The sequence below is a fragment of the Monodon monoceros genome, unplaced genomic scaffold (genome assembly GCF_005190385.1).
Source record: "Monodon monoceros isolate NGI ecotype Baffin Bay Population unplaced genomic scaffold, NGI_Narwhal_1 Super_Scaffold_22, whole genome shotgun sequence".
NCBI classification, from domain to species: Eukaryota; Metazoa; Chordata; class Mammalia; order Artiodactyla; family Monodontidae; genus Monodon; species Monodon monoceros.
In genome coordinates this window covers 19,189,799-19,207,517 of record NW_021703779.1, presented here as the reverse complement: position 1 = coordinate 19,207,517, position 17,719 = coordinate 19,189,799, and the positions used below count along the sequence as shown (strand labels likewise).

The 17,719-nt window shown below is 40.4% G+C and overlaps 1 protein-coding gene across 3 annotated transcripts in view; it reads right to left on the bottom strand.

Moving 5' to 3' along the window:
• Positions 1 to 17,719, bottom strand: part of PHEX (phosphate regulating endopeptidase homolog X-linked) — a 206,911-nt gene that overhangs the window by 122,018 nt on the left and 67,174 nt on the right. For all 3 annotated transcript variants that reach the window (XM_029239873.1, XM_029239874.1, XM_029239875.1), the window contains one exon: positions 16,490 to 16,618. In XM_029239873.1, the coding sequence (XP_029095706.1) occupies positions 16,490 to 16,618 (129 nt within the window). The remainder of the gene's footprint in view (positions 1 to 16,489; positions 16,619 to 17,719) is intronic.

Sequence of the window (17,719 nt, the reverse complement as noted above, 5' to 3'; positions counted from 1 at the left end):
CAGCTGGAGATGGTATCTAAGGCGATGGTTTGGGCCATTTTGGAAAGTTACTCAGTTTCCCTGGCTTGCTCTCATGTATGCAGGAGATATACATGTTATTAAACTTCTGTTTTTCTCCTGTTACTCTGTCTTTTTATGATAGGGAGGTCTCAGCCAAGAACCTAGAAGGATAGAGGAAAGATTTTTTTTCTTCCCCATGCTATAAACTTAAAACTGCTGTAAAAAAAAAAATTAAGTCCTTTTTAAAGGACTTACTGTGTGTAGGTTATATGCAAATACTACACCATTTTATATAAGGCAATCGAGCATCCGCAGATTGTGGTTATCTGCAGGGAGTCCTGGAACCAATCGCCCGCAGATACCGAGAGATGACTGTAATCGTTTTCCTCTTTTCTTTCCCTGTGAGCCTCAGCTGGCCTCTGCCCTATCCTCTGAGACCACCACTCCCCTCCCAGGTCTCATCACAGGTTCTCAATTCTTTCTTTTTGACCACCCTACAGATTTAATATATAACAGTTTTTGTGAAATGGTGCTGAACTACCCCAGCAGACTTTAAGAACAAGGGAAATCTCTGAAGGTGATTAATGTCATTGGTTGGCATGTCAATGCAAATAAGAGAAATAATGATTTTAGTATGCTGGAACTAGGAAGATAAATCACTGAACACTTCTGATTTTTATCTTTAGACTACTCTACAGCATCACATAATAACAATGCCTTCAGTCAAGTCATGTTCCCTGAGGCAGCAAAAGCCTGATGTGATTTTTAAATAAGAAGACAGAAATATTATTTCTTCACCAAACCTTGACCTAATGCCCCAACCAGCCAGCATATAACATTAATAGAAATCACTTAAAGTAGAAGTCATAAGGTGAAGTTATCCATAGAAAATATTTATTTAGAGTTAAAAATCAAAATATGACATACAAAAATTAACTCAAATATTATTATGGTAAAATCTGCCACATGCAGAATAAGAGCCCTCCATGTAAAGCAGCATTTTGTTAAGCATCTACTTATCTCAGATTTTATGGACCCACACTGAGAAAATACAGTTTATTTGGTCAGTATATGGGCAGTTTTTAGTTCTTTCCCTCAACCAATGCTATTTAAAAGTGGGTTCCCCTTTTCATTCTTTGCACTCCAGGGTTTTGCCCACAGCATTCTACATCAGACATCAGACACTGGTGAGTCACATACACATATGCATACACCTGGTACCCTTCAGGAAAGGTTTTTTTAAATGAGATTCTCCTATCTTAGTGCATTAAAATTGTCTCACCTGCTCTTCTTTTGACCTCTCCTTATCCTCCCTCCCCTCACATGGACATAGGAACTTTGTGTTCTATATATATGGGTCAAGATGGTTCTATTAATGCATTTAAAGGGACATATGCTAATACCGCTTTGAGAAGACGTGAAACCAAGCAGGACCCTGCATGGCCTTCCTGGTGACAGACCCCCTCCGTGTCCCCCACTTCTTGTTTGGAAAAAAAGCTTTAGTCTCGCCGGCCTTCCCCTGAGTTCCAAAGAGCAAATTTAAGCAGTTAATAATTAGAAAAGTGAGGGAATGCAGAAACAAAGTCAAAGCAATCAAGCAAAAAGTTACAACAGCTTACACAATATTTCAGCCATAAAACACAGTCAAAGGACTCCTGGTTCCTCCTCAAGGGGTACAGATAACAATCTGACACATATCTTTGAGTTGGTTTACAGAAACCAGAACCCCACCAGATGGAAACTGCTGACCATAAGCATGCAGACCTCAGACTGGTTGGAACCAGAAGACTGATGCTTAAGATTCTCAAAACATCACCCTGTTACCTCACCAACAACCAATCAGAAGAATGTCCACAAGCTGATCACACACCTTGCAACCCTCACCCCTAATGTTGCATTTAAAAACCCTTGCCCAACCCTACTGTGAACTGCGTACGCGAGGGATCTAGGTTGCGCGCTCCTTGTGAGAATCTAATGCCTGCTCATCTGAAGTGGGGCTGAGGCAGTGATGCTAGTGCTGGGGAGTGGCTGCAAATACAGATTATCATTAGCAGATAGGTTTGACTGCACAGAGACCATAATAAATCAACTGCTTGCAGACTCGTATCAAAACCCTATCAGTGAGTGGCAAGTGACAGTTAAGCTGCATCTTACGGAGGAGACTGGACAGAAGCAACACACTTCGGGTGTCACTGTCTCCCATCACTCCCAGATGGGACCATCTAGTTGCAGGAAAACAAGCTCAGGGCTCCCACCGATTCTGCATTCGGGTGAGTTGTATAACTAATTCATTATATATGACAATGTAATAATAACAGAAATAAAGTGCACAATAAATGTAAATAAATAAATAAATAAGTAAAATAAAAACCCTTGCCCAAAAGCCATCAAGGAGTATGGGTCTTTTGAGCTTTAGCTGCCCATTGTCCCTGCAAATAAATGCTGTACTTCCCTTCACCACAACCCAGTGTCTGTAGATTGACTTTACTGCACATCGAGTTTGGCTCGATAACAAAAGGGGTCAGTTCACCCCACTGTCAGTTGTAGTTTCCTTCAAAGCTTTGTCTCTGGTGACCAAGAAATCCTACATGGCCAACTCAGATCGTACCTCATACCAACGAATCCCAAACACTCAAACCCACACTTTCAGTCCCTTCTCTGAGTTCCTATTAGGCTTATATTCAGAACAATATAGGTGTGTGTTTAATTGCCATTTATATTTATTTGATCTCCCCAAGAAATCCATAAGCTTCGAAGACAAGAATCATGATTTAGATCAAATGAGATCATGGATATGTAAGGCAACTAAGAAGTGTTGAAGGGGAGCAGAATTTGCCACCCCAAAACATACCTCTTTGGCATGAGGATTATTTTAGATTTTAGGCTGATTATTTTTAAGGAACAGCAGATTAGAAAAAGCTCAGAAAACAGAGAAGTTACTCTTTTGTAAGAGACATTTACATTTACAGGGGAAACCTCCATTTGAGAGGGTGTCTCCCTCTCTGTACCAGGAAGATGTCATGACTAAATCTCTAGAAACTCTTATCAGTGGAGAAGTCAAAACTTACATCTGTATAACAACGTTACCCTTGTTTACCGTGCTTTGCCTGGTAGCCTCCCATAACTGGCTTCCCTCCCCCGACAACAACATCTTTTGACTTTAGCTGGAGATGGTATTTAGGGTGATGACTTGGACCATTTTGGCGAGTTACTCGGTTTTCCTGGGTCTCTCTCATGTATACGGGAGGTATACATGTTACTAAACCTCTCTCTTTCTCCTGTTAATCTGTCTTTTCATTACAGAGGGATCTTAGCCAAGAACCTAGGAGGTTAAAGGGAAAAATAGTTTCTCTTCCCCTATGGTGTTCTGCAAATTTAAACTTGTTAGTTTTATGATTTCATATCTCACCACTGTTAGTTTTATGATTTCACATCTTACATGATATGATTTTTCACATGGTATGATTTCATACGATACATGTAGCAGATGTTCAATAAATAGAAGTTGATTTATGTTTTTCAAAACCTCCAGGGGGTATCTAGCAAAGAAATGAAATTTAATCGAATATCTTTTATACATGCTAATGTATAACAGTTATTCCAGCAGTTATTCCAAATATAAACTTCAGTGGAACTCAAATGACTCAGTAAGTTAGCCCAGTCCATTCTGAGGTTGATGATGCCAACGTGGTACAGAACAGATGGCTAAGAATGGTTTAAAAATATTAATATATGTATATACATATATATTATATATCTGATAGAAATAGCTATAGGCTGATAGAGTTCTTAAAGAAGAAAAACAATCTTCAAGGTGATTATATGCATTAATCTTAAAGTAATTTTAATGAAATTCTTAAATAAAAGCATAATGTTGAAGAGATTTTCCTCTCTAATATATTCAGAAATTATACGTAATATCTTAATAAAACATAAGATTAAAACGTCTCCAGTCTCCTCACTGGTCTAGAGCAAGACATGGTTCCTTAAATTATAACCACGTGACGAGTGAATGTGAAAAACAAAAATTACTATCAATAATTCATGTGGTTAACCTGGAAGAAATAGGCTGCAATCTAAGGGAAGTTCTAAAACTTTTCTTTCTGGCAACTGTCACTTCACTAGAAACACAGACATTAAATAAATCAATGCACTAATAAATGTTAACTATCCACTGACTCATTATTTATACTGTATTTATGAAAACAACTTTGAATTGGCTCCTGATAAAAATATAATAATGGCATGGAAATAAGAAGTAAAGAAGAGACCCATGTTAAGGTGGGAGAAGTGGTAAAGCCAGAAAAACTAAGGATAGTTAGGAAACCCTCAGTTTCTGGCAGCCAAGCAAGCTGGTATGATAAAACAAATCATACCAGTTTGTCAGGATTAACAAACTTGCGTAGCTATTTAAAATGTTGGCGAAAGAAAAAAATGTCAACCTATTTGGGCCCCAGACATGCTATAAAGCATGTCAGTCTGGTGGGGCAGTTTACCACGTCCTCTTATCAAAAAGCATAAGGCTGGGGTGGAGGTAACAAGAGTAAAATCCTATTTACTGGATATGAACAGAGAGACTGTGCTCTGATTTTCTAACTCATCTTTTTCTGTTTCCCACTTTCCTACTCTTCGAGGGAACGGATCAGAAACCAGAATAATATTTAGAAGTCAACCAGTCTCATAATGGTCTAGCTTTTGGCTGTGGGTAAACTCCCTCCAGCAAGGAATTCTCCCTGGTCACATCCAAAACTCAGCTCTGTTGGAGGGCCTAAGTGCTTTCTTTCAGCCAATGAATTTCCAGGACAGGGTCTCCGCAGCCCACAGGCCTGATCAGATCTGCTTGACAAGCAGATGTGGCCGATAATAAGTGGCAAAGGCAACAGTGTCCAATGTTATCCAAAGATAGAGACCACAAACAAGAAAGGCGGCCCAAATGTGTCACCATCGTGGCAGCACACTCAAGGACAAGGGCAAGAGTAGTGTCCACACTTATTTCAAAAGAATTCCCAATGACCTTTCTGAATTACTTGTTTTGCTGGATGTCATTTTACCAAAGGTTGCTTAAAAAGAGCTGTCAGGATTGGGGTCTTATGACATCTGCTGTAATAAGATTTAGCCCGTAGAGAGTTGTGAAACCTGGATCTGTTATAGAAATTATATTTGGCTCCTTGAGTAGTTGCATGAGACTCTCTTATGAGCCAGATTTAAGCATTAAACGATAGGGCTGGTTCTGGAATGTGGCTAGGGCACCAGCCATAAAAGGAACTTTATCCCAACTGAAAGCTACTACACTGGGCATATGTGCAGGACTAGGAACAGCAATCCCCCAGGTACCTGCCTCACACTCACTCTTTTGAAGAGAAATTAGAAAGAAGAGATCTCAATGCAGGAGAGTTGCCACAGTTCTTTGATAGATAGTATGCATTCTCTCTTCATGATTAATCTTAGGCATGGCACACAGTAATAACAGTAGCTGACATTCACTGGGCACTCACTATGCACCAGGCATGTGCTAAGCCTTCTACGTGGATTATCTCACTCAGTCCTCGTCACAAAACAGCGAAGTAGGTACTGTTTGTATCCCTGTCTATGATTCACTGCAACGATGGCTTTTAACTCTACACCCCCATTCCTGTACCCATGCTCTTTGCTGTGGGACCTTTCACTAAAAAGGCAGCGTCTATTTCCCTGCTCTGTCATTCTGGACTGGCCTTGTGGCTTGCTTTGGTGAACAGAATGCGGACGTGACACTATGCCAGTCCTGAGCCTGGGCCTCAGGAAGCCTCACGTGTCTCCGCCTGCTCACTTGCACCTCTGCCATCGCTATGAGAACGTGCCCAGGCTAGTCGGCTGAAGGAAGTACAATACTTGGAGTAGAGCCGAGTCATCCTGGCCACCTCTGCTGAAGCCAGCCTAGACCAGCCAACCGCCAGACATTAGACAAACCACGCAAAAATAAGCAGAGCTGCCCAGGGGAACCACCAACCAACTCCAGGTGCATCAACATCAACTGTTAATTGGTGAAGGCCACTGAAGTTTTGTGGCTGAGTGTTACACAGCATTACTATAGCAGCAAAACCTTGTGTACCATTCATAAACAGGAAGATAGAGAAACAAAGAGGTTAATTTGCCCCAAATGATAAGAACAGAACTGGGCTATGAGATGCTAATGCAAGTTTTCAGAAAATCAGATGTAATTTCTTAATAAGGTCAATATTTTATAACTGTATTTTAAAAGCCCTTTAAAACTCACATCAGTTTGTCTTGCCTTAATTCAGACGGATCTTCTGCAAAGACCCAGAGAAACTGATCGATATAATAGCTGACACCATTGCCTAGGCAAACGGAAACAGGGACACTTGATAGCCAGATAGAATATCCTTTACTTCGCATGACTTGTGTTGAAGGGAGCTTTATCTTTATCAGTACAATGGCTATACTGAGAGCAACTCTTGTAACAGCATCTGTAAGGAATCAAGAACCCCTCGGTATAAAGGCATTGCTATGATGCATGACACTGACTTTCAAGTGACTTCTGCCACTAACGCTAGAGTTACATCTCATTTATTCAACCACTGAGAAAAACGGTGAGCAAGGGAATTGGAGAACTTGAATATTAATGGAAGTACATCAATTCAATTATCTTGGCTAACTAATGAGGTGAACTCCTAGTGCATGGAGGTTGCAAGTTCAAACTCCACCACTGCAATTGGACCCATGTGGGTACTTAAGTCTTCGGCACCAGCTGCAGCAGTATGGGATGGGAGGAGAAACCCGTTCTTGGGATAAGAATTACTACCAGAATTGCTCATGCAGAGCACTCAGAAAACTGGACGATACTCTAGGTCATCCATGGCATTACTTGGGGACATGAACGATGTCCTTACCGTAAAGAGAAAAAGGAATCAGCTACTAGAGTACAGGAGAAATCAGTGAATTGTTTTACACAGTAAATAAAGCTTTAATTCTTCACTTAATAAAATCTCAATCTAAAGTATAATAAAAGATTCGTTCCTCTTTAACTAAATTAACCTTCTGCGTACAGAATGTTTTAATGTATAATAAGAGACCAGTGACTTTATCTTTGATTTGAGTGTTGACAAAAACTCTCTCGTTGACCAACCTTTATCCAGGTTCATCTAAGCCCTGTGCCAGGCCCGCACAGCCCAGTTTTATCAAGAATCCCAGTAAGTCAGTTTGGAGAGAACCCCCTCCACACTTGATATCTGAGCACCCTCCATATCTGTCAGATTCCTCATCCCCCACCCTTGATATCTGTGCACCCTGGCCTGCCTTCAGAAAAAGTCCCCTGACCTTTGAATGTTTCCTCTTAGTCATTTTCCATCCACTGCCTCCTTCACCCTGCTCCTTGGCCAACCCCCAGCTGTCTCTGCCATGTTCACAGTTGAGCCCGATCTCTCTCACCTACTTGGAAAGTCTTGACATCCTTTGCAATACTCCTGAATAAAGTCTTCCTTATCATTTTAACAAGTATCAGAATATTTTTTTCTTTAATAGGGTTCACCCTACAACAAAAACAGATAATCTGAGAGAACAGCAATAAAATGCCTATTGGCAGAGCTGAGATATATGAATAAAGATAAGTAATTTGGGGACAGAGTATCTATAATGAAATAAAATTATGTGGTTTAATAACTTAGCTCAGACAAAATGTTCAAATGGGAATTCCAATTTCCTTGAATTTTCTAGAAACTACAATTCAAGGCATAAAATGGAAAGATCCTTTTCTCCTTTGCATCAACACGATAGAAAATTTTTCTTTGACGTGTATGTTTACATTTCTGCCTTAGTAACCCAAAAAAATGGTGAACATTTTAAAGACTGTTTTGATGAAGAAACCTTACAGAGCCTTAGGTCATCATTCCAAGCATCAGGGATCACTCCTCAGAATGATATATGTAGGAAATACTGGAAATTGAGCTCAGTGTGTGGACTGAGCCAAAGATGAACCTCAAATGTTGCTCTTAGATGAAATCTCTGAAAATCAGCTTGTTTCTTACTGTTTCCCTGTTTCTTCTGAAAATTCTATGAACACAAAAAAATGCAATGTCACCTGGTTAGACTCGAACTGATTAAGCTTTCACTCTATTTGTCTTTAAAATATTAGAATGCTACTAGAAGCAAAACCTATTCCAACTGTTCCCTACCTCTAAAATGCTAAGAAATAGGAAATATGTGCCTTTTATTTGTATAAGATCTTAATACATGAATAAGTAATTTCCTGATAAGGGTGAATCAATTATAGGACAAGCCACTAAGAAGTCTCTCCATTATGACTGGTCTCCTCATGCCAGTCATAAAAATGGTGAAGATTCAAGTGTTTTTCAGAGAGAAGCAAGGGAACAGAACACTGACTTAAAGCTAGAGTGTTTGGACTTGAACCCCACCTAAAGCATTTTCAGGCCGTGTGACCTTGGGGAATTTACTTAAACTCTTGGAGCCTCAGTGCCCTCATCTGGAAACATGAGGGCAATAATAGCAATTACAGGGCCACCGCGAGGACTAAATGAGTTAACGCATCGAAATCTCTTACAGAATGCGTACCAGACATCCAACTAAATCTCAGTAAAAGTTAGCTCCCTTATTATCATCATCATATTTTTAAAACATTATACAGCCATCGTTGGGATCTTCGTGTGCCCACCGTGGACACTGATATCTACCTGGGGCATTTACTCATACGTTACAGATATAAATTATCATTAATAATTTAAAAATGGAAGAGAAAAACAAGTAAAAACTTTAGACATCCCTCCCCACGTACACACATACCCCTAAATCTCTCTCCTGTCATTTAGGTCATGAGCCTACAGATCAGGGTTTGTCACAGTAGGATGAGAGCCATCATCTCTATTTACAGTGACAATACACCATGGATTCTCTGAGAGAGTTCTACTTTCATACCCTTCATATAACTTTCCACAAAAGCAACCTGTTAAATGATTAGCTAATATGCTGTATTTTTAAACTATGCATGATCTTCTAAATAAGATTGCAAAACTTAAAGAGTTCTCTGACAGACACGGTCATGACTTTGGGTCTGAAAACTGGAGAGAAAATGTTAGTGTAAAAGCCACAAAATGGTATCCCAGGGACATATTCAGTTTGGCCTCCGAAGTACTGGCCAAGATTTAAAATGTAGGATATTTCACATACAAGTCCGTATTTCTGACTTCTCTCAAAAAACAAAAAACAGAAACCGAGCAACCCTCGGCAGGCATCCTGCATGAAAAGAGCCTGAGCTGAATCCTGAATATCACATCCATTCCTATTCATCACTACTGGGTCCCAGACATCGAGGCCCAGGGTCAGCTGTCACTCATCACTGCACTTGCCCTGGCTTTTGCTGACACCCAGCCAGCTTTACTCCTGTACGTTATTTAATGTTCCTCACTGGCTGTGAGGGTATTTGAGCTCGGAACCCCTGACTTTCGCCTTGACTCAGTCCTTTGCACCTTTCAGGCACTGAACATCTTTGACTTGCAGACTCCACACCAGCTGGTCCCTGAGCCAATGAGAACCAAGCCTCCAAGGTGCTTACCTCAGAGTACAGTCTAGAATTTGTTTCCTCCTCTAAGCTGGCATCCCAGAGAATCTGAAACATCCTCACCAAGTACTAGCTTGACTCCAACTCCCACCCCTGTTCCCAGGCCATGAATCTTGTGTGGGGTTGCTTGAGTCCTTCCCCTCTCAATATTAGAGCACTCTGAGAAACCCAGTTGGTCAGACACCAACAACTCCACCTTCTCAGGGACCTTCCTGGCTACTAGCACCCGCTCACCCAGGGACTGAGCCCTGCCATGCTGAACTCCAGGCAGGGCTTGAACTCTTCAGTTCTTTAGACAGGCACTGTCCAATAGCCACACATGGCAATTGAACACTTGAAATGGGGTTAGTCCGAACTGAGATGTGCTATAAAAATATGCATGGGGTTTCAAAGACTGAGTGTTAAATAAAGCATACAAACTATTGCATTAATAATTTTACATTAATTACTTGTTGAAATGACAATATTTTGGATATATTTGGTTAAGCAAAATATATTATTAGAATTAAGTTCACCTGTTTCCTTTTACTTTTTAAATAAGGCTAGTAGAAAATGTAAAATTACATACATGGCTCATACCGAGTTCTACTGGATAGTGCTACTCTAGGTAACAAAGACAACCACCGTCCAAAGAGTTCTGCAACTCCCTATTCTCACTCCACTGGCCTGTCCCTCTGATTCAAGTAAAGTCTGCAGCCAGTCCCACATGGATTAAGGTCCTGGCTCACTATCTGATAGGCAGGAGATTGTTCCATGTGGCCTCTTTAGGTGGCTTTCTGTGGAAGGATTCTCCTTTTTCTACATACTATTCTTCCCGTTTCTAATTAAATTTGTAAAACTCCCATTGTTATGTGTGAGTGAATAAATATGACTGTACATGAACGTGGCTGTGTGCACGTGCAGACTCGCATATGGGAAGTCACAAGGAAATAGTAATGTAAAATTGTGTGTTTTCCCCAATGAAAAAGGAAGAGAGGTACTTTGGGGGAGTGAGGGAGGATGCCTTCACCGCTACGAAGGAAACCCCAAAGTGAACTGCTCCTCCCACCCTCTCTATAACAAAGGGTGCCAACCAGAGGCAGTTGGGCCAACTTGCCATTAAGAGGCTGCAGAGGGCTTCCCTGGTGGCTCAGTGGTTAACAATCCACCTGCCAATGCAGGGGACACAGGTCCGAGCCCTGGTTTGGGAAGATCCCACATGCCGCGGAGCAATGAAGCCCGTGCGCCACAACTACTGAGCCTGCACTCTAGAGCCCGCGAGCCACAACTACTGAGCCCGCGAGCCACAACTACTGAGCCCGCGTGCTACAACTACTGAAGCCCGCACACCTAGAGCCCGTGCTCCACAACAAGAGAAGCCACCGCAAGGAGAAGCCCACGCACCACAACGAAGAGTAGCGCCCGCTCGCTGCAACTAGAGAAAGCCTGCACACAGCAACAAAGACCCGACGCAGCCCCCCAAAATAAATTTATTTTAAAAAAAAGAGGCTGTAAAAACAGAAATACTGAGGAGAAGCACAAAGTCTCTTAGAGGAACCCAGGTATCAGTTTTCAAAGGAAAACTAAATAGCTCAGAGGAAAAAAACAACAAAAAAAGCAGAACTAAAAAGTAGCCTGAAGGCCCTCACACCTGGGGTTTGGCACAGTCCACTTAAAGCAATCTGAATCAGGGAAATTTTCTATGATCTGAAAATTGAAGCGATTACTTGCACTAATGCAACAGGCTTTAGCAAACGATGTACTGCTGCCCTGAGTCAAATGCCTGCCCTGCTCACATGAATTGCCAGAGCTGTTTTTTGGTGGTAACTGCAAACACATGAATGATGCAAAGGCCTTGCTACTCCAAGTGTGGTCCCTAGACCAGCAGCGTCAGCACTGCTTGGGAGCTTGTTATGCAAAATTCTTGGGTCCTACCCCAGACCCAGTTAAAATGCAATGAGATTTTGCATTTTAACCACCAGATGGTTCAGTGATTCCTGTACACATTAAAGTTTGAGAAATACCTGAAGTTTAACCTTCTGACTGTATTCATTTGCTTAACAACTGTTTTTGAAAATAAAACAATGGCACCCACCCCTCTGAGTTAGCGTCTCTGGAATTTGTGCCATTGGGGATATTTTTGTTTTTCTCTTTGGATTGTAGCTAATAATAAAGAATGTTTTTCAAGTAAATCAGTGGTTCCAGGTGGTTCTTGGATGAGAGCCCTGTAACACGGCTATAAAAAGCCACATATTACTCTTATAAGTTTCCAACTTAAGTATTCCCTGAGGCAAATAGCTTCTGCTTAAGGGAGGCAAATAATTTTATGTAAAATAAATGAGTATCTGTGTAACTATCACACTACCTTCATGTCCCAAGCACATCAAAATAAGGGGGGAAGTGCCAAAATCAACTTTACTTGTCACATCCTGACACATGAAAAAGGGACTTTCACACCAAAACTGAGACAAACAAATTAATCCACATACCTTTCGTATTACTTAAAATTCTTCTACTGCCAAAAAAAAAAATCCTGCTGTATAAAAACGCCTCCATTATCCCTTAATTGTTTTTATATCCTTCCCAGGGCTTATAATGTTACCACTGTGATTATCTGATAAATTCTCAATCCATTTACTCCGACCAAGGAGTGAAAGAAAACACAATGGGAATATTCAGTATTTTGAAATAAGACATTAATTCTTCAGTGGAATTATTTACAAGAAGAGTACTTACAGGTTCAAATATAAAGTCTCGAACTTGGCATAAAATTCTCCAAAGTATCAAAAGACAGAAAAAAATCCAAGTAAATGTGCTTAGATGTATGGCATTCCGAAGCAAACCTCAGCACATAATACATAGTTGTAATACATATCAACACATAATACCAACCACTGGAATTATCATGGCTTAACAGACTTTTTTATTTCTTTGCCTTTAAATTCAATGTTTAATGACCACCTGCACCCAAGGTGCTTACATATTCATATCTGACTGACTACGATGGATTGTTATTAGCGAAGGGAAGCAAAATATACCATCCCCAAATATGCCCCTTTGCCATATTGATTATTTGGGGCTGATTATTTTTGAGAGGCTGCAGGCACAGGAATTGTCCTGAAAACAGTAGAAATCACCCTTTTGTGAGAGAAATGAACGTTTATAAGGGTAAACTCCATTGTAAGGGTGTCTCCCTCTCTGTACCAAGAGGAGGAGCATGACTAAATCTCTAGAAACTCTTAGGAATGGAGACGGCAAGGACTTAAGTCTGCATCACAGCCATGCCCTTATTTACTGCATTTTGTCTGGTGCCCACAACTGGCTTCTCCCAGTGCTCAACATCTTCTTTCGTCTTTAGCTGGACTTGGAATTTAAGGTGGTAGCTTGGGCCATTTCTGGGAGTTACTCAGTTTTCCTGAGTAGAAGAGGTACACATGTTATTAAATTTGTTTGGTTTTCTCCTATTAATCTTTTATTACAGGAGGGTCTCAGCCAGGAACCTAGAAGAGTAGAGAAAAAAATTTTTTTTCCTCCCCTACATTAGTTAATCATACCTAGATACTCTGCTTCATGCCATTTGTAAAATATAATTCTTCACAAAGAAAATGCAAATCAGAAAAAAAAAACCTAGCTAAATTGAAATTTCTATTTTAAAATAGACCCTCTCCTCCAGTGTAGCTGAAACACATGGAGAAGAACACAGCCAAAATGAGGAGACTTTTTAAAATTCATGACCTCCAACTTCACCTAGAGCAGCCATACTACATTTCCTCAGTTTACTCAGTCTCCCACTCCCCTGGACAACCATTTCACTCCTCCTCTCTCCTCCAACCTTCAGCCCCAACCTCTGTCCTAAACTCAAGACTCATACCCTACTGCCTCCATGACATCTCCACCTGGAAGTCTGATAACATCTCAAATTCAACATGGCCGAAACTGAACTCCTGATCCTGCCTTCCAAACCTGATCCTCCCCACAGTATTCCTCTTCTCAGTTAATAGCACCTCCGTATTTCCATTTAATCAGACTCAGAGCTCTTACTCTCAGATCCCTCAACAAATCTGTCAGCAAACTGCGCTGGTTCTATCCTTCAGAATGTATTCAGAATGCAACCCCTTCTCACAACTTCCACAGCTACCATCTGGTCCAAGCCACCATCATCTTTGGCCTGGTCCCTCTGATAGTCTCCTAATTGGCCTCCCTGCTTCCATTCTTGACCTGATACAATCTCTTCTCAACACAGCAGCCAGGGCGATCCTCTCAACATAAGTCAAGTCACATCAGGCCTCTGCTAAAAAGCCTGCATTAGCTCCCCACTTGACTCAGAGTAAAAGCCAACATTCTTACAATGTTCTACAAGGATTATAAAATGCCACACCATCCCTGTTATTGCTCTGACCTCAGTGCCTACTTCTCTCACCTTCATTCACCCTGCTCCAGCCACGTGGACCTCCCTGCTCTTCCCTGACCACTCCAGGCACATCCCTGCCTCAGGGATTTTGCACTAACTGTTCCATCTGCTAAGAACACTCTTCCCCCAGACAGATGCCATATCTAATTCTCTCACCTCCTTCAAATCTTTGCCAAATGTCATCTTCACAATGAGGCTTTCCTTGATCATCCTATTTAATCCTACAATCCACCCCCACATATTCATACCTTCCAGCAATCCCGATTTGTCGTCTTTACCCTGATCTCATTCTTCTGTCTTCCAGAGTCCTTATCATCTTCTAATACACTTGCTAATGTATGCACTGTATTGATTTTTTTGTCTACCCTCACCAATAGAATGTCATCTCAATGAGGCCAGGGATCTTTGTTCTCTGTTGTATCCCAAGTGCCTAGAACAGTGCCTAGTATATAACAGATGTTCAACAAATATTTGTTGAGTAAATGAATGAAATTAAACCTCAGCTTTTATTAGTGGATTTATCTGGTTGGGCCATTAACACCACTATGACAATTACGAATAGCCACAGATCATGGGTATGTGGAAGTTGATTACAATGCTCTTTCTATATATGTTTAGAAATTTACAAAATAAAAGGATTTCTTTTTAAGCTTATGAAAAAAATTGACAGTGTTTTCTGTGAAATAAATGTCACATCTCTAGTTTTTAGAAGACAGCGTAAGGAAAGGGGGAAAAAAATCCCTGCATTTTGTTTGTTTCTAAGCCACTTAATAGTTGTTAAATATGAGAGGGTGTAGAGAAAAGGGAACCCTCCTACACTGTTGGTGGGAATGTAAATTAGTGCAGCCACTATGGAGAACAGTATGGAGGTTCCTTAAAAAACTAAAAATAGAACTACCATATGATCCAGCAATCCCACTCCTGGGCATATATCCAGAGAAAACTCTAATTCAAAAAGATACATGCAACCCAATGTTCATAATAGCACTATTTACAACAGTCGAGACATGGAAGCAACCCTAGTGTCCATCAACGGATGAATGAATAAAGAAGATGTGGTGTACACACACACACACACACACACACATATATACACATGATGGAATACTACTCAGACATAAAAAAGAATGAAATAATGCCATTTGCAGCAACATGGATGGACCTAGAGATTATCATACTAAGTGAACTAAGTCAGGCAGAGAAAGACAAATACCATATGATATCACTTATATGTGGAATCCAAAAAAAATTATACAAATCAACTTATTTACAAAACAGAAATGGACTCACAGACATAGAAAACAAACTTATGTTTACCAAAGGGAAAAGGGGAGAGGGATAAATTAGGAGTTTAGGGATAAATTAGAGGGATAAATTAGGAGTGTGTATATATTAGATACACACTAATATATATATAAAACAGATAAACAACAAGGTCCTGCTGTATAGCACAGGGAATTATACTCAATATCTCGTAATAACCTATGATGGAAAAGAATCTGAAAAAGAATAGATATATATGTATGCATAACTGAATCACTCTGCTGCATACCCAAAACTAATACACTGTAAATCAACTATACTTCAATAAAAAAATTGTTTTCAACCCAATCAAAAAATGGGCAGAAGACCTAAATCGACATTTCTCCACAGATGGCCAATAGGCACATGAAAAGATGCTCAACATCACTAATTATTACATTATACTATATATGTTATATATATAACTATTATACACATAACTGTATCACTTTGCTGTACACCAGAAACTAACACAACATTGTAAATCAACTATACTTCAATTTTTTTTTTTTTTTTTTTTTTTTGCGGTACGCGGCCCTCTCACTGTTGTGGCCTCTCCCGTTGTGGAGCACAGGCTCCGGACGCGCAGGCTCAGTGGCCATGGCTCACGGGCCCAGCCGCTCCGCGGCACGTGGGACCTTCCTGGACCGGGGCACGAACCCGCGTCCCCTGCATCGGCAGGCGGACTCTCAACCACTGCGCCACCAGGGAAGCCCAACTATACTTCAATTTTTTAAAAAGTTGCTTATTTGGAGAACAAAAAATAAATAAATAAAATTGGCAAAAAAAGAAGTTGTTAAATATATTACAAATCACTTCATCACTGGGTCTCCAGCTTCCTCATCTGTAAAACAAAGAAATCTGACTAGAAATCTCTACCTTTTGTAATTACAATAGTTCAAATATCCAATCCTAAAATTATTTAGGTCCTCTTTTTTCCTAAGCATTGACCTAACACATTTAATCTCTACAGGAGAAATTCTGACTCTTAAAGGCATGATTACATGCTGTTTCCTCATTTCTAAATTTTCTTAATTTTCATGATAACATTCTACATTTGAGTTTGAGTTTTCAATTAATATGGTACTGCAAGAATTCCTCTTTGAAGCAAAGCTGTTCTCTAGATTCGTCACTGGAAGAGCTAGAAGGCTGATATTGGCCTGCTGACCATATCCATGTCAGATCTGGTTAACCGCCCTTATTTTTATCAGCTGGGGAGCAGCGCTTACCACCTCCTTCTTGTCTTCCTGGAAGTGTACATCCACAAACATTTTTCCAACAACATAAGGGAGCGTACTTTCAATAAAGTTGACACACTTGTCCCACTGAGGCAACAAAGTTGTGGTACCCTGGATTACCTGTGGGAGATAATTGATCCAGACTGAGCTTCACTTGGATAAAACCAACGACTGAAAAAAAGTTCAAACAACCTGAAGGAAACTGTCTACAAAACACTGCAGGCCCCAACGCAAATACATGTGTCAGGTAGTACACCAAAGGTAAAATCGGATGAAGAAAAATATTCTGCTTGTCCCATTATATTTAAAACTAAGTGAAAATATTTTAAGAGTGGGTAATAATGTATTCCTCCTTTCCTTCCAATTCTCCCCATTAAACAAAGGATTTGGACAATAGCATAGCTTTTCTGCAGTTAACAGGGATGAGAGGGGATGCTGTCCAAGTGTCCAGATGGTAATTAACATCTACTGAGAACTAAAGTTCCACCAAGAAAGGTCTAACATCAGTAGGTGATCAAAGCTCCTGCCCAGTGAGGGTTTCCTTGCTCTGGGAAGTACATTCACAAGACAGACCAGGAAAATATGCCCACCATGAACAACCCAGGAAGCATATTTACATTGTGTCATAACAGAACACACTGGTGACCAAGTAAAAAATAGATGTAAATGTTTTTCTCATCTGTCCCAATTAAACCATTTGAAGAAGACACTTACAAACAAGTAAGGAAGCTCCAAAGCAGGACTTGGAGGGCTCAAAGGTTTACTCTTGGGGGATGAAAGCAAAGAAATAAATATCGTTTAAATTGCCCTTGCAGGTTGGGAGTTTGGAGCACTCAAAATGCAAAGTGAAGGCAGACAGCAAGGGACGGAGGCTCTGAGAATGGTGGCTGGAGGCATCCCTTGAACGATGTTAGATCCAGGTTGTTGGTTCAGAGCAAATGGGATTAACAATGAAGTTCATCTATTCTTCCTCTACTTTCTGATAACACAACCACTCTCAGAGGTAAGGAATGAATGAATCTATTTTTAAAACTTCTAGAGAAAGAGATCCCACAATCTTCTTTGGCAATTCAGTATTATATTTACCACTTTATGCTCAAGAAACATCCCTTCATACCTAACCTCAAATTTTCACAAACTACTTCTTACAACTCTCTATTCTCTTCACAGTGGGGGTGGAAAGCAGCTGGGTACCATCTTTTATGTGATCCATGGGAGTTA